The sequence below is a fragment of the Stegostoma tigrinum genome, chromosome 7, assembly GCF_030684315.1.
Source record: "Stegostoma tigrinum isolate sSteTig4 chromosome 7, sSteTig4.hap1, whole genome shotgun sequence".
NCBI classification, from domain to species: domain Eukaryota; kingdom Metazoa; phylum Chordata; class Chondrichthyes; order Orectolobiformes; family Stegostomatidae; genus Stegostoma; species Stegostoma tigrinum.
Genome location: NC_081360.1, coordinates 51,538,964 through 51,565,978, shown reverse-complemented (window position 1 = coordinate 51,565,978; position 27,015 = coordinate 51,538,964). Strand labels below are relative to the sequence as shown.

Below are 27,015 nucleotides of genomic sequence, written 5' to 3'. Positions count from 1 at the left end.
TTGTTTTCTGGACTGGAGGCCTTGACTAGCGGTGTTCCACAGCGATCAGTGCTGGGTCCACTTATTTGTCATTTATATAAATGATTTAGATGAGAATAAGTAAGGCATGATTAGTAAGTTTGTAGATGATACCAAGATTGATGGCATAACGGAAAGGGAAGAAGTTTACCTAAGATTACAAAGAGGTCTTGATTGATTGGGTTAACGGGCTGAAGAGTGGCAGATGGAGTTAAATTGGATAGATGTGAGGTATTGCATTTTGGTAAAACAAACAAGGGCATGACTTATAGAATTAATGGTACGGTCCTGAGTTTTAGAACAGAGAGACCTCAGGGTTCAGGTATATAATTCTTCGTAGTTTCCATCCCATTTAGAAAGAGTGATTCATTAAGCACAAATGCCTTCATTGCTCAGAACTTTCAGTATAGGAGTTAGGACATCATGTTGAGGTTGTACAGGATGTTAATGAAGCCTCTTCTGGAGTTCTGTGTCCAGTTTGGTCTCCCTGTTATAGGAAGAATATTACTCAGCTGGAAAGGGTTCAAAAGAGATTTACCAGCATGTTGCCGGATATGGAAGATTTGAGTTATAAGGAGAGGCTGTATAGGCTGAGACATTTTTCGACTGGAGTGTAAGAAGTTGAGAGGTGACCTCATGGGATTCATAAAATCACAAAGGGTTTAAATATGAATGCTGAATTGCAGGTATATTTTCTCCAGGTTGAGGGTTTCAAGATGATGAGGCATATTTTTAAGATGACAGGAGAAAGATTTTTTTTAAATTGGGGCATTATTTTTTAAAATGGAGAGTGATTCATGTGTGAAATGAATTTCCATAGGAAGTGATGGATATGGGTACAGTTACAACGTTTAGAAGACATTTAGATGAGTACATGAATAAGAAACATTTAGAGGGATATGGGTCAAGCACAGGCAGGTGGCACTATGGGATTATGGTCGATATGGATTGGTTGGATCGAAGGGTCCGTTTCCATACTGCATGACTAGGACTTGATAAGTATAAAATTAATCATTGCAACATTCCACCTCGTTACATTTTATCCCTAGATTAGGGGATACAATTTATGGCCAAAATTGTATTTAGAGGAGGCAATGGCCTAATGGTAATATCGCTAGATTATAGGCAAAAGGTGGAATTTGAATCCAATTGAAAAAACATCTGGAGTTAAGAATCTATTGATGACTGTGAAATCATTACCAATTGTCAGAAAAACCCATCTGGCTCACTTATGCCCTTAGGGAAGGAAATCTACCATCCTCACCTGTCTGGCCAACATGTTACTCCAGACCCACAGCACTGTGATTGATTTACAACTGCCCTCTGAAATGGCCTAGAAAAGCACTCAGTTCAAGGGCAGCTAGGGACAGGCAATAAATACTGGCCAACCAGCAAAGCCCATGTGTCACAAGTGATTTTTTTTAAAAAAATCCCAGTAAAAGTCAGCACAATGATAAGGAAGGAAACAAATAAGTGAAGATAGCTTTCACTGGCAAGAAAAAGAACATTCCAAAGGGTCAGAATCCAGGTTGTTATAGCACACACAGATGAGGTAATGCAGATTAAGGCAATCTAACTGATTAACGGCAATCTGGTGGATGCTTTGATTATTTGAAGGTTGCAGTTTTAGAAATCTCCAAAGCAATGACACTATACCCTTAACAATTCACCACAAATGAAAATTCTGAAACTAATGCTGCACAAAACAACAGTACTTGCAATATTGGCAGAAACGTGATAATTTGGTTTGGTAGATTAAGTTGTCAGTTTAATTTTTTCAGAAACTTTCGAAGTGTTCATTACTTACTTAATTACTTTTTCTCAATGAGTTGGAGGATTAAATTAAGTATCAACTGGTTACCATTCCACTTACGCCAGTATATAGGCTGGCTTTGGTTATCATAGCTTTTTTGGGTCCAGCAGAAGGTTGGGGCTGGGCGGGGGGGGTGAAGAGAAGTGGGGGGATTGGAGAGGAATATGGCGTGGGTGGGGTTATCAGCTCAAGGTTGAACTGGTAGGTCCAAGGAACTGGGTAGGTGAGAAGGTGAAGGTAGCAAGAGTATCAGTTGGGTCAGAGTGTGTCAACTCCTCCTGGGATGAGAAGAAATATTAGGTGAAGCCAAATGCAGTTGGGGATGTATGGTGTGGGGTCCAGGAAGTGGTCAGACTGACAAGGGAATGGGGCGGTGCTCCTATGTCGGTTCTGGATGGGTCAGGTCAGAGTCAGAGTCAGAGTCAGTCTGTTCAGGTACAGTTGCCAGGTGACCCAGGGTTGTAAGGGCTCACAAAGAGTTTGGATGGGGTGAGGAGTTGGTGAACTGCAAGATAGGGGATAGCCAGAACTGAAGATGCTGAAGTCAGAGTCGATACAGTGTGGAGCTGGAAGAAAACAGCTGATCAGGCAGCATCAGGGGAGTAGGAAAGTTGACATTTCGGGCCTAGACCCAAATCTAGGCACATTATCCCATTACTGTTTTTTTTATATTCATAAGTGCTCTAACACACAGCCAAAGCTTTACTACTCCACCAACAACAAATCACCCATGGTACTTTTTTAACCTATTAAACGTCATCAGTAAATCACCCATGTTTTACAATTGATTAATTTACACGCAAAACCCATTAAGGGGAATGCAGGCCATCAAAGATGAGGGAGAAGGCTGTATCAAAATGGAGTTAGAAGGGGACATTAATCGCTTTATATCAAATCTTTAAGTTCGATGCAAGTGATTTTCCCTTGTTCTTTCCTGACAACTATGATGTCTTCTTACAAACATACTCATATAAGTTGGATTTTAGATCTGTGACCTTTTAATAACTTGTAGATTTCTAGCCAAACATACAAGGTTAGAATTTGCCACAATATAAACTTTTCTGCTCAGATAAATGTGGTTTCTCTGAACTGTTCTATACTCCTTTTTAGGAGAGAAACTATAGTTGCTTCTGACCCAAGTCAGATTTTCTCCAAAGTGCAGAAAAACTTTTAATCTCTGATTGCTAAGCTAATTTCGAGCTATTGCCTCTCAACATTTACACACCCTTTTGTAAAGCAGCACAGTACAAATAATCTTCCATTAATATTCCAAGTGTTCCCTTGATCTCTGATATATTCTGGATTAGGTCATGGTTCTAGACAACTGTTCTGGAAGGACTGTGTAACCTGGATTTTTTTTTGAAGTCTCTCCCAAAAGTAAGTAACTGCATATGCCACTATGTTAAAACTAAACTTTTTAAAATGATATAGATCAATCAGCCACCTTGCATTACAGGAACCTCCTCTACCCTGTGTGCCCAGTTGCACCATGTATCATTCACCCTTCCCTCAACCCTATGAAATGCCTTACAATGACACAATAATGTTGGCTTGCGTATGACTGATTTTTACAAAATTTATTCCTTAGTTACTACCGACCACAGATTTGATTTAAGAAATGTAATAAAAGCCATCACCTACTCTCTGGAACAAGCTCTTCCAATCTTCTTGGTGGTCCAAGAGATGATCTCTGTTAAATAGGTTAATAATATTATTGCATACACAAATACATTAAAAATAAAACAACAGCACAATTATAAGTTGACAGTCCCAAAGGTAAAGAAATGCAAACTAGATTATTCGACTCTCAGTTCTTGAGAGATTTATAGCAAAGGCAGGTCCAGCAACAGTAGAACCGAAATTTACTGCTGTCACCCCAGAAAGAAAAGTTAGTGGCAAGCCAGAAGGACAAGGACAAGCCTGTCCTGCAGTCCTGAAGGTGAAATATTGCAAGGAGGATAAATTTGTGCCACCTTCCCTCCTCCACCCAAGTTTAAGGATTCCCAACAAACAGTCCTGTCAGCATTAAAGTTCAGTTCTGGGGGTGCTACTGAGACTGCAGGCTCACCCATGAGAGTCTGGTTTTGGATACAGAAGGTTTTTGTGGGAGATGGGTTGCTATGATTTGAAGTATAATAGGCAGAAAGGAAGAGAAGTGTGAGGGTTACCAATTGCAAAGAAAAACTTCCAAAGATAGTATCCACTGTTTCCAGCACTGTTAAAACTTTAAAAACAGGGCTGTTGCCATTCCTCTGAAAGCACATCCAGAGGGGCATGTAATATTCAACCCATTACCTATTAGTAATTATCAGGTATTTTGTGATAATATCCTGAAAAAATGTTTTAAATTAGAGCAAAGAATATCACAGTTGCTTAAAAGACATATATGTCACTATTCATGTAACTCATTTCACCTTCATGAAATAATAAACATGGGACAGTTATAATTATAATTACCAATTCCAAATAAAAGACTCAATAATTTTTGTCTTTCTTAAAAGTGAATGGTAAAGAAAGATTTAGAAATTTTATTCTTGTGAATAGCATGTCTTTCAATTAATCATAAGTCATTGCAGAAATTACCTCAAAAAACAGCCAAGTATACTTACCAATGAAAATATTCTTGTAACGTCAAAATGATTTGTTTTATTATTTGCTTAACATACAGAAAGCAATTAACTACCTTACATAGTTGTCAAATTTTCCACTCAAAGCACTCAAATGGTGTACAGACAGACAACTGACAGTGAGGGAGATCTACAGAAGTTGCTGAAAAAACTCAGCAGGTCTGGCGGCATCTTTGAAGGAAAAAACAGAATTAACATTTGGGGTCCAGTGAGCCTTCCTCAGAACTGGACCGGTCACCGGACCCGAAACGTTAACTCATTTTTCCTTCACAGATGCTGCCAAACCTGCTGAGCTTTTCCAGCAACTTCTGTTTATGTTCCTGATTTACAGCATCTGCAGTTCTATTGGTTTTTATGTGACGGAGATCTAGTCTAGTTTGAGAACAGAGCCTCTCCAGTCAGTGCATGAGCACCCTCAGGTATCCCATGAGGAGGAAGTAATTTTGGAGCGATGAGTAGCCAGTGCAGCAATGGCTCAAATTGGTATCATGAAGCCATGAAGCACTCTTTTGCTACTTTGTCTTGCTGGTAACCAAGAATACTATTTACTTACTGGGTTACTCTTCAACTAGATAACCAGTTGACACCCAATGGCATATGGACTGTGGAGATAGCAAGAACTGCAGATGCTGGAGTCAGAGTCAATAGTGTGAAGCTGGAGGAACACAGCAGGCTTGGGCTGACTAAAAGCAAATAACATTTGTGTCACACAAGTGCCAGGAAATGACCACCTCCAACAAGAGAGAATGTAACCTGTGCCCCTTGACAGTCAATGACATTACGTTCAATGAAACCTCCACGATAACTTCCTGGGGGTTACCATAGATTGGAATGGAATGGACCAGCCATACAACCACTGCAGCTACAAAAGCAGGGTCAGAGGCAAGGAATCCTGCAGTGAATAACTCACCTCCTGACTATACCAGACCAATCCACCATCTATAACACACAAGTGAGGAGTGTGATGAAATATTCTACACTTGCATTGATGAAAGAAGTTCCAAAAATTCTCAATTCTCTTTAGTTATCTAAATTAAACTCAATCTGCACTCTTCAGCCCATTGGCCCGTCTGATCCCGGTCCCATCCTACTCTGAGATAATCTTCTTCATTGTCCACTGGACCATTTTGGAGTCATCTGCTAAGCTACTAATTATACCATCTATATTCACATCCAAATAATTTATAAAGATGATGAAAAGCAATGGACTCAGCAACAATCCCTGTGGCACACAGCTGGTCAGAGACCTCCAGTCCGAAAAGCAACCCTCTAGCATCATTCTTTCCTACCTTCAAGCCAATGTAGTATCCAATTGGTTATCGCCCCAGGATCTTATGTGATCTAACCCAATTAACCAGTTTACCATGCTGAACCGTGTCGAACACTTTGTTGAAGTCTGTATAGGCAACGTCTAGCACTTTCCCTTCATCAATCTTCTTGGTTACCTGTTCATAAAGCTCAATCAAGTTAGGATTTCCCATGCAGAAATGGCGAGTGTCGTTAAGTTTCCGGTCCATGGTTACCCCCAGGATGTTGATAGTGGAGATGATAACACCATGGATATTATTAAATAAATTAGATACCATCCAACATTTACTGAATAAAGCAGCAATGGATTTCCTGTCCTCTGTGGTTTGTTTCGGTCTCAGCTTCATATTCTTGCAACCACCTAGTCCTTTATCACTTAACACCACCTCTCTTTGCTCAGCGAACCTCTTACCCATGTGCCCTTCGCTCATGCTGGGTTCCTAGCAGTGAACTGACCAACAGCCATAAGTTTTTTCAAATTCATTAATGGAATGTGGGTGTTGATGACATGCTTTGCAAATTCTTAAAATGATTATTGTAACTTTTTTTGCTGTCTTAATAAACTGAAAGTGTCTTTCACATCTCAGTGCTTTGAAATTACTCTCACACACCCACATGAAACTCAGATGAGAGCCCAGATTTCCATTCTGGCTTTGCTTTACTGAAACAAGATACACAGAAGGGAAAACTTTGATAGACAACTTTGCAAGCTTTTCCTCTAAGAATTATTTTGTTACTAGTGAACATTTACTTACACTAGACAATGAAGTGTCAACCACTAAAGGTTTCTGTCCATGAGCGATCACTTTATGCAATGGTAGTGTCCATGTTTCTGGGCCAGAAGCTGTGGGTTCAAGTCCAACCTTCGAACATTATAGACATGGGAGGAGTGTCCATAATTTTTCCAAATAGGGTGAGGTGAAACTGTAAATCCTTCTGATATACCTAAAGCAGGAGGAATGTTGAGGAGTGTGTTCTGGTCAGCCACAACTTCTGGTAAGCTGTAGAACAACAGTCTCCCATGTCAACATGTCAAAAGACTCCACATGTTGGCTCATGCTATGATCAAGTGTCATCCTGGTATAAGGATCGTGTCTTTTTATTTTTGTGATTTACCGTGGACTGAATTAAGGAAAGCTGTTTTAAAGCCAATATTTGAAAAGCTGGCTGTTATGTGGAGGTTGGCTAACATGGTGCCACTATTTAAGAAAGGTGGTAAGGAAAAGCCAGGGAACTATAAATGGCTGAGCCTGACATCAATGGTGGGTGAGCTGTTGGAGGGAATCCTGAGGTACACGATGTGCACTATTTGGAAAGGCAAGGACTGATTAGGGTCAATCAAAATAGCATTGTGCATGGGAAATAATGTCTCAGCAACTTGAATGAGATTTCTGCAAAAGTAATGAAGAGGATTGATGAGGGCAGAGTGGTGGACATGATCTATGTTGACTTCTGTACGGGGTTCGACAACGTTCCTCATGGAAGAGTGGCCAGTAAGGTTAGATGACATGGAATACAGGGAGAACTAGCCATTTGGATGCAGAACTGAGTCGAAGGTAGGAGAAAGACAATGTTAGTGGGGAAGTCCAAAACTTCAGGGCATAGGTTTAAAGTGAGAGGGGCAAGATTTAAAAGGGACCTAAGTAGCAACTTTTTCACACAGAGGGTGGTGCATGTATGGAATGAGCTGCCAGAGGAAGTGGTGGAGGCTGGTACAATTATAACATTTAAAAGGTATCTGGTTGGGTATATGAATTGGAAGGTTTAGAGGGATATAGGCCAAATGCTGGCAAATGGCACGAGATTAATTTAGGATATCTGGTTGGTGTGGGCAAGTTGGACCAAGGATCTGTTTCCCTGCTGTACAGTTCTATTACTCTATTACAGTGTGTTTTAAAAGCAAGAGGCCTAACACCCATCCCATTCATTGTGTAAGTAAATGAATGAAAAAATGGTAATTGAAGTTTGAGTTGAAGACGATTTGGAGCGAAGGGGATATACAGGTGCAACTCTGTTGGCAATAAGAAGTTGATTGGTCTGTGGTTTAGTAACTGGTTAATTTGTGCCAGAGATCTTTTACCTGCCAACAACTATAATGTCGATCCTAAAGTGACTGAACAGCTTAGAACTGAGAACAAATTAATGACAGAAGTATTCAGTTCTTCTCCAGCTCTGCTCTTTGAAGTCAAAACTAACTTTGATCCTGAAGAAATCCAGTTTCCTGCCACTGTTGTAAACTGTAGATTTTAAACTGTTACGTCGAAGAAAAGTGAACCAGCCACCTTGCGTCTCTTACCAACCAGTGGAAGCATAAGAGAAAGACAAGTGAAACAATGTGATAGCCAGATAAAGAATCAGAAGGATCATCTCAGTCACAGCACCTGGAACAAGGACTATTGAAGTTGTCTTTTCAGGTTTTCCCTTCTGCCTAATAACATATTTTCCCTGTCTGTGTGTGTATAAGGGGGAGGTTATAAAGGGAATAGAGTTTTTATGAATAATGTTAAACGCTAAAGCTTGGGAGCCTGTAGCGAGAGCTAATAATAGTAATTCCTGTTTGATGATCTATGCTTTCTATTAACCTGGGTCTGAAATGCAGATACAACAGGGAAGTATGCACACTTTATAAAGAACCTTTAACTTTTGTGACGACTCCAGGAATAGTGGGCTCAATTTCCAGTCCATTACCTCTGTGAGTTGTAACACTGGTTTTCAAAAGACTACCAGAGAGACAGAATTTCTGTTTTAATATTTGAAAAACTAATTGATTGAGATATTTATAAGATCACAGCTGAATTTTTTTCAAAGCAAGTTAGGAGTAGCTACTTTTTAATATCATTACTACACTTAACACTCAGAGATGGCAAGAACTGTCATCAAGGAAGTGGGAAGGGGAGTTAAAATGATTGGCAACCATCCTGAGACTCCTTTAGTGTCACAATAATGCCACGCAAACTGTTAGAACAACACCTCATATTCCACCTCAGGAGCCGACAGCCTGATGACCTCAATGTAGAATTCACCAGTTTCAAAATCTCCCCATCCCCGGCCTCATCCTATGTCCAACCCTCTCTCTCACCCCGACCTCCTTGACATCACACAACCTGTCCATCTTTTTTCCGCACCTATCTGCCCCAACTTTCCCACTGACCAATCCCCACTAACCCCTACCCGCATCCACCTATCACCATCCCACCTACCTTCCCCCAGCCCCACCCTTCCTCCTTCTATTTCCCAGGTTGTTTCCCCCTTCCCAGTACTGATGAAGAGTCCCAACACAAAACGTTGACTTTCCTGCTCCTCTGATGCTGCTAACCTACTGTGTTCCTCCAGCTCCACACTGTATTAACCACATATAACAGTGTTTCTAACGGTTAATTGGTTCTGCACAGAGTTTAAACTAGATGAACTGGCAAAGATTTGCTTTGAGTTGAGGGTATGAGGGGCGGTTTGGAGTGGTTGGAAGCAAAAGGATAGCATGTAGGGTATGAGAAGTAATTTGGATACGTCAGGGTCATGGACTGGCATGGAAAAAATGGGAGTCACTGGGAGTGAGTGGGGCATGGGTAAGACCTTTTGAAATTATCTTCCAAAAGATTTTCACACCTGACTATGGCTCATATGCCTCTGAGAAGATTGTGAGTCAGGATTTTTTTGAGAACTGGCTCAACCATTGTAATTGCATGTGACTGGAAGATGCTTATTCCTGAAATGGAATTGGCCAGTCAGGAATGTGGGGTGAGATTTCATTGTCTAAACTCTTCTTCTGCTCCAATGAGTGCGGAAGCAGGTGGGGTATTCCAGAATCAGATCCCATCCATCATTTTTAAAAGTGCAATCTATCCAAATATCTTTAAAATTATTGTACAAATTATTGTAAATTTAACTCTAGTCAAAGCTGTATCATGTGAGGTCCAAGGTGGATGATAAACCAAAACCATTCAGTTACTACGCAGATTTCATGTAAACAATTAAACACTAACTGCCCGCTAAATAGGAAGGGAACACCGTGAAGGCTAGCTGTAACAGAATTATGAGCCAATATTGCTGCCAAAGATCAGTGATGGAATGGACAATTGGGAGGGGAAAGCAATGTCCTTGTGGGACATAGAAGAACACTGCTCCTTCTGGCTCAGATTAGAATAGGAAAGACTCAAAACATTTAATTTAATGGGTCGCTGCTGCTCATGATCCTGCTTACAACCAGCTTTTAGTGGCAACTCTAGCACTAAGCATCAGTGATGTGATCAGTAGTTAAAATCGCAGTTGCTTTCAAGTACCATCCTCAGACAATATTTAACAATTAATAAGCATCCCACTTGCCTCTCGTCAACAGTTCCAAACGCTACCCAAAAAATGGTAGCAAGCATGAACATGTAACAAATGCAGCAACCGAAATTACCCAAACATCATTTTAAACACCTGCCTGTACTATTTCCACCAAACAGACAGAATAAAAATCAGCTTGAACTATCATCACAAACTCAAGGTTTCTTTCTTAGCTCAGTGCTCTGAGATATATGTTCAGTTCTGTACAGGAGGCACAACCAAGTCCACCACGGAAGTTTTGAGTACTTGGTTATGGGGTGTGGGGAGGGGGTGATTAGATTAGATTTCCTACAGTGTGGGAACAGGCCCTTCAGCCCAACCAGTCTACATCACCCCTTGAAGCATCCCACCCAGACCCCTTCACCTATAACCCACACACCCCTGAACACTATGGGCAATTTAGCATGGCCGATCCACCTAGCCTGCACATCTTTGGGCTGTAGGAGGAAACCGGAGCACCCGGAGGAAATCTACGCAAACACGGAGAAAGTGTACAAACTCCGCACAGACAGTTACCCAAGGCTGGAATCGAATCCAGGTCCCTGGTGCTGTGAGGCCACAGTGCTAACCAATGAGCCACCATGGTGGAATATGTGTATTTTTTCTCCTGTAAGTGATGCCATAGATGGTAAAGATCTGGTGTTAAGCGTGCATTTCTTAAAAGTGTGACACTTAACTCATTTCAGTCACACTCGTCACACTGTGACTGTAACTTTCTCTTCTAAACTTAAAACTTGCTACTTTTAACCCTATTTCTTATACTTGCCTTTTTGTCTGATTTGTACCATGTGACTCACTGTCAGTGTGGTCCACTGAACCTCTTTCCCACTCTGTTCTACAGTTGCTCTCTCCCTGCATTCTTAACCCAGCAGGCCTGCAAAGCAAAGTAAATTCAAAACTTTAAAACAATATTTTACGACTACACCTTATTTCTTGGCTCAACAACCACTTTTATTACCTCTGCCACAACGAAGGTGATAGTGAACCAGAAATAACAAAGTGTGGAGCTGGATGAACACAGCAGGCCAAGCAGCATCTCAGGAGCTTTTGTGCTCCTGAGATACTGCTTGGCCTGCTGTGTTCATCCAGCTCCACACTTTGTTATCTTGGATTCTACAGCATCTGCAGCTCCCATTATCACTGATAGTGAACCAGACCTAAATGCAATTCATTAACCTCTGCCACTTAGCAGTCTGTGGAATTTCCAATATGCCATTGCTATTTGTTAGCATTTGTGATTTTAGTTCAAAACTGCATTGTTGTATTTCCCAATCTTAGCATCTGATCTGCCCCAAAGTTTCCAAATTCCTGCTTGCCCAAAATAGTCCAAAATCTCAATTCCCCTTTTGGTCCCTCACCATGCTGACTATCCTAAATTAATCCATGCCTCATTAAATGCTTGTCAATCCTATCTTTCAGAATCCCCTCCAACAATTTATCCATCACTGATGTCAGACTCTCAGGTCTATAGTTCCCAACCTTTCTTAAATAAAGGCACAACATTAGCCACCCTCCAGTCCTCCGGCACCTCACCCGTAATTATAGATGATACAAATATCTCTGCTAGGAACACCAAAATTTTTTCCCTAACTTCCTACAATGTCCTAAGATACACGTGATCAGGTCCCTGAGATTAATCCACCTTTATGTTTTCCAAAATCTCTAACACTTCCTCTCTTGTAATATAAACTGTTTGCAAAACATCAATATTTATTTCCCCGAGATCTCTAGGCTCCACTTTTTTCTCGACTGTAAAAACTGATATGAAATACTCATTTAGTATCTCTCCCTTTTCCTGAGGTTCAAAACGTAGATGACCTTGTTGATCTTTGAGGGGCCCTAGTCCCTTCCCAGTTGCTTTTTTGTTCTTAATGAACTTGTAGAACCCCTTTGGATTATCCTTCACCTTTTCTGCCACGGCAATCTCATATCTGCTTTTTGCCCTCCTGATTTCCCTCTTAATGCCCCTACAACCTTTATACTCTTCAAGAAATTCATTTGACCCCAGTTGACTGTATCTAATATATGGCTCTTCTTATTCTTGACCATAAACTCAAAATCTTTATTAATCCATTGTTCCCTAATCTTGCCAGCCCTACCCTTCATTCTAACAGGAATATAATGTCTCTGAACTCTCATTATCATACCCTTGAAAGCCTCCAACTTGTCAGTCATCCCAATCAACAGTCTATTCCAATCAACTGTTGAAAGTTCCAATTTACTGTTGAAAGTTCCAATCTCATACTATTATCCTTTTCCATAACTATTTTAAAACTAATAGAACTATGCTCACCTGTCACAAAGTGTTCCCATGCGAACACTTCAGTCACTTGCCCTGCCTTATTTCCCAAAAGAAGGTCAAGCTTTGCTCCTTCTCTCGTAGGTACATTTACATTTTGAGCACATTTAACAATTTCCTCACCATCCAAGCTGTTCACACCATGGCAGTCCCAGTCGATGTTTGGAAAATTAAAATCTCCTACTATTACAACCCTGTTATTCTTCCATATATCTGAGCTCTCTCTACATATTTGCTCCTCAATTTCCCTCTGGCTGTTGAGGAGGCCTACAGTACAATTAATCAAGATGATCATCCCTTACTTATTTCTAAGTTCTACCTATATAACTTCAATAGATGGTCCCTCAGAAATATCTCCTCTAAGTACAGTAGTAATGTTTTCCTTAATCAAAAATACCACTCCCCCTCCACCTTGGATCATTCCTCTAGTACTTAAAAGCCAGAACACTGGCCTGCCAGTCCTGTCCTTCTTTCAACCAAGTTTCTATAACAGCTATGACATCCTAGTCCAGTGCTCCCAAACATGCCCTGAGTTCATCAGCCTTTCCTGTAAGACCTGTTTTACTGATTTTAAAGCACAAATTTCATTAGAAAGTACTGTAATAGGGCTTTAAGATCACATAAATCCATGCAATACCCAACAACTGCATTTCAAAAGGGCAAAAGTGGCCACACCAATCTGATAGTACAAGTTCACAGCCAGAATATTGATGATTAAGAGCATGGAGGACATGGGGCATCTGACAACATTGCAAAGGACAGCGGGCAATCAGACAACATCCTCATAGGACATCACCTTCTAACTGGTAGATTTGGCCTCATGGTGGTACACATTCTGCCCTCCACTCAGTGCAAGCAGATCTTAAACCTTCCCTCCAAATGCACCCATGCATCGCAAATAATTTCTATGCCTGATCCCCTGAATGCTATCCAGCATATTTTTGCCATATCCCATCCTAAAATATTCCAGTCTTGATACCTATCCTATAAATCAAAGACCTGTAGACCACAGTTCTACAGTTCACCATAACATTTCCAGATCACATACTGCCCCTCTGCCTTTTTTGAAAACATACAGGCTCATCTCCCAAAGCTCACAAGTGCCCATAACACCTCATCAATATTCCCAAATTGTGAAATTCTCATTTCAGCATTCCCATTGCTTGACCATCTTTTTCATGTTCATCCATGGACCAATTTTCCTGCTGATTGAAATTAACTCCCATTATTCCCACATGAAGCACAAATCTAACCCATCCAATTACCACCTGATCCATCTACTCATGAAAGTCAGTAATGACGGAAGGTGCCATCAACAGCATCGGATGCACCTTCTCAAAAACAACCTCACGAACGTTCAGTTTGGGTTCCACTCGGCTCATCACAGCCTTGGTTCGAAAAATGTACGAAATAGCTGAATTCCAGAGATTAAGCGAGAATAACTGCCTTTGACATCAGGCTACATTTGACCAAGTGGGTGTCAACGAGCCCAAGCAAAACTGGACCCAAAGGGAACCTGGTGGGAAACTCTCTGCTGCTTGGAGTCATACCTGGAACAAAGGAATTTTGTGGACATTGGAGGTCAAATCTCACAGAATCATAAAATCATGGAAACATACAATACAAAAAAGGCTCTTTAGCAAATCAAGTCTGCATTGACAAAATGATTCTACAGCCACACAAGCCCCATTTTCCAGCATTTGGCCCATAGCCTTGAATTTTATGACATTTCAAGCGCTCATCCAAGTACTTTTTAAAGATTGTGAGGTTTCCCACCTCAACTACTCCCCCAGATAGTGCATTCCAATTTCCCACCACCCTCTGGATGAAAATTACTTTTCCTCAAATTCCCTGTAAACTTACTTTCACCTTACAATTATGCCGCCTTGTTGTTGACCCTTTAACAAAGAGGAAAAGCTGCTTGCTATCTACCCTGTCTGTGACCCTCAATCTTATACACCCCAATTTGGTCCACTCTCAGCCTTCTCTGCTCTAAAGTAAACAACCCAAGATTGTCCAGCCTGTCTTCAAAACTAAGCTACTTCATCCCAGACAATGCCCCAGTGAATCTCTTCTGCACATCCTCCAGTGTAAACACATCATTCCCACAGTGCAGTGACCAGAAATAGAAACAGCACTCAAGCAGTGGCCTAACCAATAGCTTCAACATAACCTCCCTGCTCTTATATTCTACGCCAATACTGAAAAAGACACTTGCCCCATATGCATTCTTAAACTACCACATTAACCTGTGCTGCCATTTTTAAGGATCTGTGGAAAAGCACCCCATGATCCCTCTGTTCCTCTGAGCTTCATAGTGCGTTGCTATTCACTGAATACACCCTTGCCTTGTTACTTCTCCTAACGTGCATCACCTCTCAGGGTTAAATTCCATCTGCCACTGACCTGTCCATCTGATGAATCCTTCCGTGTCTTCCAGCAACCTAAGATCTTATCCCTGACTGTCAACCACTCAGCCAATCTATGTGTCATCTGCAAACTTACATGTCATTGCCCCACATTATCTTCTTTTCTAAAAAAAATCACAAACAATAAAAGGGGACTAACACTGATTCCTGTGGAATGCCATTGAACATTGGCCTCTAGTCACATGAGCACCATCACACTTTGTCTCCTACCACTAAGCCGTTTTGCATCCAACTTGCCAAACTGCCCTGGATCCCATGTCCTTTTAACCACTATATCTGGCTCCCATATGGGACCCTCTCAAAGGCTTTGCTGAAATGAAATAAACTACATTAAATGCACTACACTCATCTACACACCTGGTCACATTCTCTAAAAAATTCAATCAAATTTGTCAGGCATGACTTCCCTCTGACAAAGCCATGCTGAAAATCCCACATCAAACTTTGCCAAGTGGAAATTAATTCTATCTTTCAGAATTTTCTCCAATATAGCTTCATATCACTGCTGAGACACACACCGATTCTGCTATTCGCTGACTGAGCTCAACCAGCTTTCTTGAAAAGTGGTACCACATTAGTTATCCTCTCTTCCTCTGCCAACTCCCTGAGACCAGAAAGGAATTAAGAAATTGAATCAGAGCCCCTGTAATTTTGTCCATCACTTCACACAACAGCTTGGGTTAGAACTCATCTTGCCTTGAGGATCTGTCCACTTTTAAACCAGTCATAATCTCCAATAGCTCCTCAATCCCCATATAAAACTCAGTCTCTCTTCCCAAAATATGTACCTACATTTTCTTTCTCCAAAATGAACACAGATATGAAATACTCTTCACACCCTACCAATGCCTACTGGTTTCATGCACAGATTGCCTCCTCAGTATCTAATGAGATCTACTCTTTCCCCGGTAATCCTCTTCTCCTTGATTTACTGATGGAATATCTTGAGATTCTCCACAATATTACCTGCTCTTCACGCTCCATCCGTGCTCTCCTAATTGCTTTCTTAAGGTACGCCCTGCACTTTCTATACTCCACCAAGGCCTCGATTGATTTGCTCCACGAGTACCTGTTAAAAGTCTTCCTTTTCCTTCTTATCTAATCCTGAATATTCCTAGATATCCAGGGTCAGTGAGCTCGTCGCTCCTACATTTCACTCTAAAGGGAATATGCTGGACCTATACTCTCCCCAATTCCTTTTTCATTGCACCCACTGATCTGCTCTAGATTTACCCATTAGTCACTGCTCCCAGACCTGCCTTATTTTAATAAAATCTGCTTTCCCCGAATCCAACTCTGTTTTTGCAGACCATCTTGGTCCTTTTCCATAACAAACTTAAAACATACAGTGTTTATGGCTGCTATCACTAAAAAATCTTCCCCACTGCCACCTCGAACACCTGTCTGGCTTCAGTCTCCAGAATTAGATCCAGCACCATGCTATCCCTTACTTGACCTTTCACATTTTAATATAAAAAGCTCTCCTGAATACATTTCAATGAGTTTACCCCTTCTAAACCCTTTATACGCTGACTAGCCTAGACTGTAACATTTTCTTATTTTAAAAATAGATGTGAAGCATATGTTCCAGAAGTGATCTGACTGGTTAAACTACTCCCCGTTAAGCAAAACATGATGTATTTAAACACCATGATTAAAATACAAACAAAAGAAACAGCCATTTAGAATAATGAGAATACAGAAGGCATGGTTAGTGAGTTTGTGGATGACACCAGAATTGGTGGCATTGTGGACTGTGAAGAAGGTTTTCTAAGATTACAAAGGAATCTTGATCAAATGAGTCAGTATGCTGAAAAATGGTAGATGGAGTTCAACCTGGATAAATGCAAGATATTGCATTTTGGTACAACAAACAAAGGGTATAGCTTATACAATTAATGGTAAGGGCCTTGTGTAGTGTTGTAGAACAGAGGGACCTAGGGGTGCAGGTATATAATTCTTTAAAGTTTGCATCATGTAGAGACAGGATGGTTAAAAAGGTGTTTGGCACACTTGCCTTCATTGCTCAGTCCTTTGAGTATAGCAGCTGGGACTTTATGTTGAGGTCGTACTTTTGCCACTTTTGGAAAACTATGTCCAGTTCTGGTCACCCAGTTATAGGAAGGATATTATCAAGCTGGAGAGGGATCAGAAGAGATTTACCAGGGTATGGAAAGGTTTGAGAAAAGGCAGAATAGGCTGGGACATGTTTCCGCAGGAGTGTAGGAGGTTGAGAGGTGACCTAATAGATGTTGCAAAATGAGACGTATAGAGTTGATGGGGGCACATTTTTAAGGTGACAGGAGAGATATATAAAAAAAGACGTAAGAGGCAAATTTTTCATGCATAGGGTGGTTTGTGCATGGAATGAATGAACTTCCTGATGAAGTCTGGATGCGGGTACAATTACAACATTTAAAAGACCTTTGGATGGACATATGAATAGGAAATGTTTGGACGTATATAGGCCAAGAGCAGGTAGATGGGACTACTATAGTTAGCGACTGCATTCGGCATGGACTAGTTGCACCAAAGGGTCTGCTTCCATTCTATATGACTCTATAACAATTATTGGAAAACTTAACCAAATAATTAATGCAGTACCTATTACTAAATAACTGTTCCAATATAGTGACATCTCGTAAACACATCCCTTGGCAAAAAAGGTAAATTCAGACACAAATCCTTACCTGCAATTCTCAAATATAGGAAGAAACAGCCTCAAGAGAGATTTCAGAGAAAGCAGCAGCTAGGAATCATTTTCTGAAGCTCCAACCCTTCTGGGACCCAAAAAGCTTCTGAATGCTACAGCTAAACAAACTAGAAAGCCTGATCTGTGAGGATCGGCCATTCTACTTCCACTGTTACAACTGTTTTTAAAAACAAAACTTAAAAAGCCTCCTAAACTATTGATTCAGGCTGTCTCCAGTAGCCACTTGTATACTTCTGCCTACACAACTTCTCTTCTAAAAAAAAAACCCAGGACAAAATAACCTTTTTAAAGTGGTAGCAACCCCCCTAAAAAATAGCCATCAATATACAAAGATGGCTACATTTAAAAACTCTTAGTCTTACTCAATTAGTACACAACAATACATATACATTGCCTCTAATCATGCAAACATTCACTACTACATTCTATTTCAGTCCATTTACTCCTGCCACCAAACGCCTCATTCTTTCTTCATTCAAGTTGCGACAATGCATCAACAATTACATTTTATCGTCCTGCCACGTGGAAAATTTTCAAATTAAATGGCTGCAATAATAAGCTTCATCTAAACAGTCTAGAATTTTTGTCCTTAAATTTCTCCAAAAACTTTAATAGGTTATGATCAGTATGTACAATTGTCTCAGGTAAGTTACTGACAATATAAATGTTGAAATATTGTTAAGCCAACACCAAGCTCAAGGTTTCCTTCTCACCTGTGGAATATTTATGCTGAAGTGTGTTCAACTTTCTGGAAAAATACCCAATAGGTCTTTCTATCTTCTCGTCATCTTCTTGTAAGAGTACATCACTGACATCAATATCACTTACATTGTTAGCCACCCTTGAATGGCTTTGCATAATTAGGTGTGGCTAATACTGGGGCAGTGGTTAACACAGCTTTCAGGCTGTCAAATGCCTTTTGATAGTCCACCATCCACTGAAATTTTCTGCACTTCTTCATTCAGTCAGTCAGTGGAGTAACTACACTGCTATAATTTGGCACAAACTTCCCTTAAAACCCACCTCAATCCCAGGAATTGTAGCACTGCTCTCTTCATCGATGGTATGGGAAACTCACCAATAACCTTTGTTTTTGCATTCCATGGGACCATCTGCTCATGTCCAATAACATGGCCCAGGAATGTGACTCGGGCTTTTGCAAATTCACTCTTAACCAGGTTTATCACTGAGCTTGTCTTCCAAAGTCAATCAAATATTTCTGATAAATGCTGCAAATATTTCTTCCAGGGGTGACTAGGAATCACTAGTTTGTTGATGTACACCACTCAGTTGGGTAATCCTGAAATGACTTTATTGGTTAGTCTTCGGTGGCTGGCACATTTTTCATACCAAATGGCATGATTTTAAATTGGTATAATCCATTCGGTGTCACAAAAGATAAAGTTTGATGCTACCGTTCAAATGCTCCCTGTGATTCTGGATGATACGCCATAGATTTGAACTGTGTTATTCTTACGCACCCATAACTTCACTGAATAATTTTGATGTAAAATTTGACCTTTGACCTGACTGTATCTCTATGGCTAGCCCGTATCTAGTGAAAAATTTGAGAAACTCTTCTACAATCCTTTTGGCAATGATATTGCACAATAGAATAGCCTCGAGAAACCTACTGGATGCATCCATCATCGTCAACAAATACTGATTCTTACTTTTTGTTTTAGGTAGCGGTCCTAAGTAGTCAATTAAGACCCTTATGAAAGGGTTCTCAAATGCAGGAATAGATATTAAAGGGTGCTGATTTAATCACTGCCTGACGTTTTCCAATTACCTGACACATTTAACATGTCTGAAAATTGAACTACAACATTATGCAGTGCTGGCCAATAAAAATGCTTTTGTATTTCGGCCTGAGTTTTCCTCACTCCCAAATGACCTCCTACTGGAAAATCATGTGTCAACTGCAATACTTCCATTCTACAACCCACCGGTAATACAACTTGATGAACTTCTGCCCATTTCTCATCCACCTGAATATGTGATTGTCTCCATTTACTCATCAAGACATCATTTCTGTGATAGTAACGTTCTGGAATACACTCAGATCCTTCTTCTGTGTACGCTTTTTGATAAAATTGCTTCAGTTTTTCACCTTGCTGTTGTAACTGTAGTTAATGTTTCTGAACTAAAAATATTCACTGTTCTTGTTTTGACTCAACTATTTGATCAAATATGGTTGTCTCTGATAATTCTACATCACCTTCCTTATCTGTATTCTTTGATGTCTCCTCCTGCTTCAACCAGAGGCTTTGTGACCCTTGTTATCATACAGTCAGGAAACATCCCAGGACAAACTTTCTCAAATACCTCAGTTGCCTGATTTTCCACTGGCTTTTCAACCATAGTAGGCAGCACTCCTACCTGTGATCCAGCCGCATCATTACCAAAGACAAATTGTATTCCTGGCGCCGACAGTTCATCCAGTACTTCTACCACCACTTCTACACTTTACATCAGATAGGCCATCCTCAATTTACGTAACGGAGAACTTTTCACTCACAGATTTCCACATATCACCACTTTTTCTGGCAACAGTTCATCTGAATGACATATCTCCTCATCTCAATATTAAAGACTAACATGCTCCCACAGCTCTAAAAATTGTAATTTTTTTATCTGCTGCTTCTGTCCTATGCGTGTAAACCTTACTCTCACAAGTAAATGGCTTTAGAAGATCTAGCACTTTCTTCTTTGCCAACCTCCAACTAGGTTGCACATTCTGATGCAGCTTTTTAACCTCCAATATGCTTTCCTTTACCACTTTCACAAAATTCACTAGTTTATCCTAGTTTCTTACATCCATCTTCCCAGAGCTCTTTCTAATCCACTGACACTGCAACTTTATGTAGCCTACTTTACTGCATTCAAAGCACCTGAGCATTTTTTTAATCCTCTTTCCCCCTACATGTGTTTCTTTTTTACTCTGTGGTAAACCATCTTCAATGAGGTCTACTTTTCCCTTAGCACCTGAGGATTTCTCATTTACCCAATTTCTATCCCTCACAAATTGAAATCGATGTCAGAAACCAAACGTTGATTTATGAACCAACTCATAACCATCACCATTTCAGCTGCTAATCCTGCAGTTTTAACTCTCTGCTTTTCCACAAGTTCTCACTACTTCTGGAAGTGAATTTTTGAACTCCAAAATACTCATCTCTCTATGAGTGTCATATGTTTGATCAATTTGTAATGCCCTTATCCAACTACAAAATTGCTTTGTTTGATCCTTTCAAACTCAAAGTACATTTGACCAGGGTCCCTCCTTATATTCTTCAAATGTTGTCTGGAGGCTTCTGGCACTAGTTCATATGCACTTAAGATGGCTTTCTTTAACTCCTCATACTCCCCAGATACCTCCTCTGATAGTGATGCAAATACTCACTAGTTCTACCTACCAACTTCATTTGGATCAACAAAACCCACAAGGTTATCGGCCACTTCATTTGTTTGGCCACTTTCTCAAATGAAATGAAAAAGGCTTCTACATCCTTTTTGTCAAAGTCTGGCAGTGCTTGGACATATTTAAACAGATCCCCAGCAGCCCTTTGACTACAGTGGATTTGCTCATCATCACAATCCTCCTAACTAAGTCCTCTGCCCTTTTTAGTCAGCTTTCCTGTCTAATTGCCAACTTCCGAAGTTCAAACTCCCTCTCTCTTTTTGCTTTTCTTCTACGAGGGCCATGCTTTCATTTTCTTTTTATTCTGCCAGGGCTATTCTTTCCTTTTCTCTTTCTTCTGCTTTTAATCATAATTCAAACTGCTTAATTTCCTTTTCATGTTCAAGCTGCCTCATCTCAATTGAATTCTAGCCATTTTCAAAGATTCCAATGGCATTTCCAGCAAATTTAAGGGGCAAGCTATTGCTGTAATTACTTTCCCTTTTCTCACAGAAAAAGGCAACCCAGGCTCCAGCCTGTCTTCCAATTCCAACAACGTTGCCTTGCTCACTTTTTGTAAAACTCCCATAGTCAGTTCTTCCACCCACAGAAAACTCTATGTGACTGAAGGAGCCATTACTACACACAGCCAACCCTGTTTGAACCCAACCGAATTCAACACCCAAAAGACACCAACTCCTACCAGTCACCAACTTTGAGTCGAACAATCCTAGACACAAATTGGAATTATAGAATTCGATCCCACACAATCTCCCAATTTGTTCTGGTCCAGACCAGTTCCACTCAAATATTTTTGAGAAGGTAACCTAGACCTTAACTTTTTCTTACTTTAAAGTTAGATGTGGAGTGCTTGTTCCAGATGTGATGCAACAGTCAAACTACTTCACATTAAGCAAAACACAATTTATTTAAACATAATAATTAAAATACAAACAAAAGATAGAGGAATTTAAAACAACAACTACTGGGAAACTTAACCAAATAATAGATACAGTACCTATTACTAAATAACTGTTCTAATATAGTAACATCCCATAAATATACCCCATGGCAAAAAGGTAAAGTTTGACACATATTCTTACCTGCAGTTCTCAAATCCAGGAGGAAACAACATCAAGAGAGATGTCAGAGAAAGCAGCAGCTAGGAATCATTTTCTGAAGCTCAAACCCTTCTGGGACCCTAACAGCTTCTGACTGCTACAGCTAAAAAAATCTAGACAGCCTGATCTGTGAGAACGGGCCGTTCCACTTCTAGTGTTATAACTGATTTTTAAAAAAAACCTAAAGGCCTCCTAAACTATTGACTTAGGCTATATCCAGTAGCCACTTGCATACCTCTGCCTTTACAACCTCTCATCAAAAAGCAAGTACAAAATAACATTTTCAAAGTGACAGAATCATCCCAGCTTGGAGGACCAAACTTAATTGGATGGGAAAATCGTCATCATGCTAATTATGGACTAACTCACTAGAAAATTTAAAACAATAAAATGTGAAGCTGGATGAACACAGCAGGCCCAGCACCTGCTGTGTTCATCCAGCCTAACATTTTATTGTAAGATAATAAAATGTGAGGCTGGATGAACACAGCAGGCCAAGCAGCATCTCAGGAGCACAAAAGCTGACATTTTATTGTCTTGGATTCTCCAGCATCTGCAGTTCCCATTATCACTAGAAAATTTAAAGTCAGTTTTCATCCGGACACAGGAGTCTGGCCCATAGCTTTGTATCCATTGTGAAAATTCACCCTTAAATATTAGCTGTTTATGTCTGATATATCAGTTGAGGAATCGGGGTATTGCAGGGAGCCATGGTGTCAGTCTGTCTCCTCCAAGTGGTCTCATGTCATTTGGGCCTGGAGTCAGATGGAGTCCGGCCTTTCCTTGTTTTACATGGTCTAAAAATGTAATTGTTAAGTACAGTGAGATTCCAGGGTGCCAATACCGGAGTGAAAGAAAACTGCACATAATGCAATGACAATTTTGAACTTGTTTCGTGTACCTTTATAAATTTTATGTCAAATATTTTTATTGAAAAAGTTAACACTAAAACGCTGGTCTTCCTACAAAGCAGGGAGTCTCCTGCCCTTCACACTCCGAACGATTGCGGTAAATAATCAGGCACTCACCCTGGACAAAGTAGACCTCTCCGCCATGTCCCATGACCTGAAAGAACGAGTGACAAGGTCAGCGCCGGGACAGTGAGGATGACCAACGCCGACCGTTTCTCGAGGCACACACTCACCTGCTCATCCCCTTCACGGTGGCCGAACGCGTCAGTCGACGGGAGGTGCTGTGGGCCCTGCGGGAACCGGGACTGTCGGCAGAGACCGCGGGCGATCGTCGCTTCTCAGGAAACCATTTCAATGGAGCCCGGTTTCAAATCGCGGCCGCCCGGTATGAGGCCGGCCCAGGCTCCCGGAACACACACAAAAAACCCCTCTCCTTGGTAACCGCGGCGTCGTCTCCACGGCAACCGCTGCGGGCCAAGTTCCAGTGCGTGCGAGAGGATAGCCAGGGCTGTGGCTGCCTGCTTGCTGCACATTACTCCCCTTACTTTCCATTGACCGGTTGCATGGTTTCATTTTATGTTTTGCACAACAGCGTGCAAGCACATGGGTCAGGAGTAGGCCTTTCAACTTCTCTAGCCTGCGCCGCCATTCAAATAATCACATCCACAATGCGTACAGAAATGTGTAATGTCACGGTATTAACATCAATCATTACGCTAGTTGTTTGCAGAATATTATATCTATTTATACCATTTACTTTTACAAATAAACATGATTTGCTCCGTTGGTACTCAGAGGCCCTTTACATCGTGCACACAATAGGTGCCATGCATGTAAAAGATACAATGAATGTAAACAAAAACAGAAATTGCTAGAGAAACTGAAGGATTCGAGACGAAATATTAGCTGTGGGTTCTTTCCACTGATGCTGTCAGACCCGCTGAGTTTCCCCAGCAATTTCTGCTTTTCTTTCAGATCTTCAGCATCCATACTTGTTTTGTTTTCTGCTCGTGAATATAGATAGGTGTGTCCAATTGAAATGAAAGTTCAACGGGGAAGAGGAATGTGGTGTGGTGGGGTGTGCGCATGAGGTCAGTTACAGGGCAAATGAGTGAATCAGAAATTGTAATTACCCAAGGATGAGGAATTGCTCAATGGAGAGTTTGAGGAACGGAGGTAAAGAATACACCCAAGTATCAGGTGGCCCCGCAGCTCTCTTTATCTCAGCACTGATGAGGTTATATTCAACTACTTATTTGCATCTTCACAGCTCACATCCTTCTATTTCCCAAATTCCTTCTGCATACTAATCTTGGTAAATCATTACTCTAAATCACCTATCACTCCACTTTCAGTTTCCCAGTTGCCTAGCCATTGGTCTTTTTGGCAATTCTGCAGCTGTTGAAATCCTTCTCCATCTTTGCTATTCATAGACCTAATCTCAAGTACAACTGTTATTCTCTCCTCACAAAATTGATCACTCTGGTCTGCTCCTTTTTTTTTCTTTCTAACTGAAAGAGCAATTATATCTGACGAACAGCATTTTTTAGCCAACTATCATCAGAATTAGTCAAAAGACATTAAGCATTATTGAATTTCACCCTTCTCCAGCGAAGTCACTCACTAGGACTGTTCTGAAAGCAAAGATATCAGCACAATTTCTTTTCCATTATATCACATATCTTATTAAACTTCAATCATGATATTATCAAATGGTGGGGTAGGCTCAAGAAGCTTAATTGCTTGCTCCTCCTCTTAGATTTTATAATTCCTCAGTCCTCACTTGGAACAAGTAAAAGGTGCTAATACACTTGTTTGTCACCAAAATTAGTATCTATTGTCACAATCTATTCAGTTGCCTCTGCTGTTGCCCTTCTTGCTCACTGACCCAAACCTTTCCAATACTTTCCATTGCCTGCTACATCCAGCTCCATTCTCCGTGTTCCTAAAGTGATGTTGTCCCTCAAACCCTTTTCCATCTTTCTGGAAAATCCCTGTTTATTTATCTTCAATCAGATTTCTACTTAGGGCAGACAATTGAAATGGTTTCAGCCAAAGTCACAAATAATACAACCCATCTATTTTACTACATATATCCTTAACTACATGACACACTGTCATAAGATCACCTCTCATTTGAGCCCTTTCCATTTTGAAAAGAATACACATATGTAGTTTTCCCTCACAATTTGAACCCTGACCACTGTAAATTGCTCAAAAACCCATCTGATTCACTAATGTCCTTTAGGGAAGGAAACCTCCACCCTACATGTGATTCCTGACTGACAGTGATGTGGTTCACATTTAATTACCCTCTGAAATGGCTGAGCAAGTCTCTCAGTTGTATCAACTACTACAAAGTCTAAAGAAAGGAATGAAATCAAGTGGACCACCTGACATCAACTAAGGCACCAGAAATGACTGGCAAAAGCAGCCCCATTGCCCCTGCAAAGACGTACTTACTAACATATGGGATGGGTATCAAATTTCGGAAAGCTGTCTAACAGAATAGTCAAGCTTAGCCTGGCATAATCATATTCATGGAACAATGCTTTACAAACAATGTCTAGGCACCACATCATCATCATTGGTTATGTTCTGCACAGTGAGCAGAACAGACCCAGCAGAGGTGATGGCACACTGGTACACAATCAGGAGGCAGACGTCCTAAGATTCTAATAATGATTCCAACTCCATGAAGTCTCATGACACCAGTTCAAATATGGGTATGAAATGGCCTGCTGATTACACATACTGCCCATCTGCACCTCCACTTCAACAGGTGAATCAGTACTTCTCCATATTGAACATTACTTGGAGGAAGCGCTGAGGTTGGCAAGGGCACAGAATGTACTCTGGATGGGGAACTTCAATGTGCATCACCAAGATTGGCTCAGTAGTAACATGTCTGACTGAGCTGGTTGAGTTCTAAACAACACACTTGCAAGACTAGGTCTGCAACAGGTGATGAGTGAACTAATAACAAGGAAAAGTATACTTGACCTCATTCTCACCAACCTGCCTGCTGCCGATGCATGTGTCCATGACAGTATCAGTAAGAGTGACCTGGACACAGTATTTTCGAAATGATGTCATGTCTTCACACTGAGAATACTTTCAATTATGATGTGTGGCACTCATCATCATCATCAGCAGTCCCTCACAGACAAGGATGACTCCCTTCTAAGCTTTCATTAACAGGGGGATTGAGTTTAAGAGTCGTGAGATCTTGTTGCAGCTCTATAAAGCTTTGGTTAGACCGCACTTGGAATACTGCGTCCAGTTCTGGTCGCCGTATTATAGGAAAGATGTGGATGCTTTGGAGAGGGTTCAGAGGAGGTTTACCAGGATGCTGCCTGGACTGGAGGGCTTATCTTATGAAGAGAGGTTGACTGAGCTTGGTCTCTTTTCATTGGAGAAAAGGAGGAGGAGAGGGGACCTAATTGAGGTATACAAGATAATGAGAGGCATAGATAGAGTTGATAGCCAGCGACTATTTCCCAGGGCAGAAATGGCTAGCACAAGGGGTCATAGTTTTAAGCTGGTTGGAGGAAAGTATAGAGGGGATGTCAGAGGCGGGTGCTTTACACAGAGAGTTGTGAGAGCATGGAATGCGTTGCCAGCAGCAGTTGTGGAAGCAAGGTCATTGGGGTCATTTAAGAGACTGCTGGACATGCATATGGTCACAGAAATTTGAGGGTGCATACATGAGGATCAATGGTCGGCACAACATTGTGGGCTGAAAGGCCTGTTCTGTGCTGTACTGTTCTATGTTCTATGTTCTACTCTCAGGGTGAATCTGTAGGTGCCTGTAAAGACCGACACAGCTACCACTGGCTCTGTTACTCTTGGGGCAGGTGGTGATCTCAGGAAAAGGTGAGTTGGGCATTGGTGTGCCAGTGCACTCTTTTGCTTCACCTGGCTTCCATTTCCTTCTGACAGCAAGTCTCAAGGTGCTTGATGTCTTCCCAGATTCTCCACCTCCATTTTGGATGATCTTAAGCCAGTGATTCCCAGGTGTTGTGGGAATGTCACAATTCACCG

The 27,015-nt window shown here is 40.9% G+C and overlaps 1 protein-coding gene across 1 annotated transcript in view; it reads right to left on the bottom strand.

The window, feature by feature from the left end:
- The window catches only part of LOC125453816 (uncharacterized), a 79,266-nt gene extending 55,648 nt beyond the window's left edge, over positions 1-23,618 (bottom strand). The window contains exons 1-3 of the mRNA XM_059647650.1: positions 23,205-23,618; positions 23,089-23,125; positions 3,473-3,521 (exon numbers count right to left, since the gene is read on the bottom strand). Coding sequence (XP_059503633.1) covers positions 3,473-3,521; positions 23,089-23,125; positions 23,205-23,212 — 94 coding nt within the window. The 5' untranslated portion in view covers positions 23,213-23,618. The remainder of the gene's footprint in view (positions 1-3,472; positions 3,522-23,088; positions 23,126-23,204) is intronic.
- Between the last annotated feature and the right edge of the window lie 3,397 nt (positions 23,619-27,015).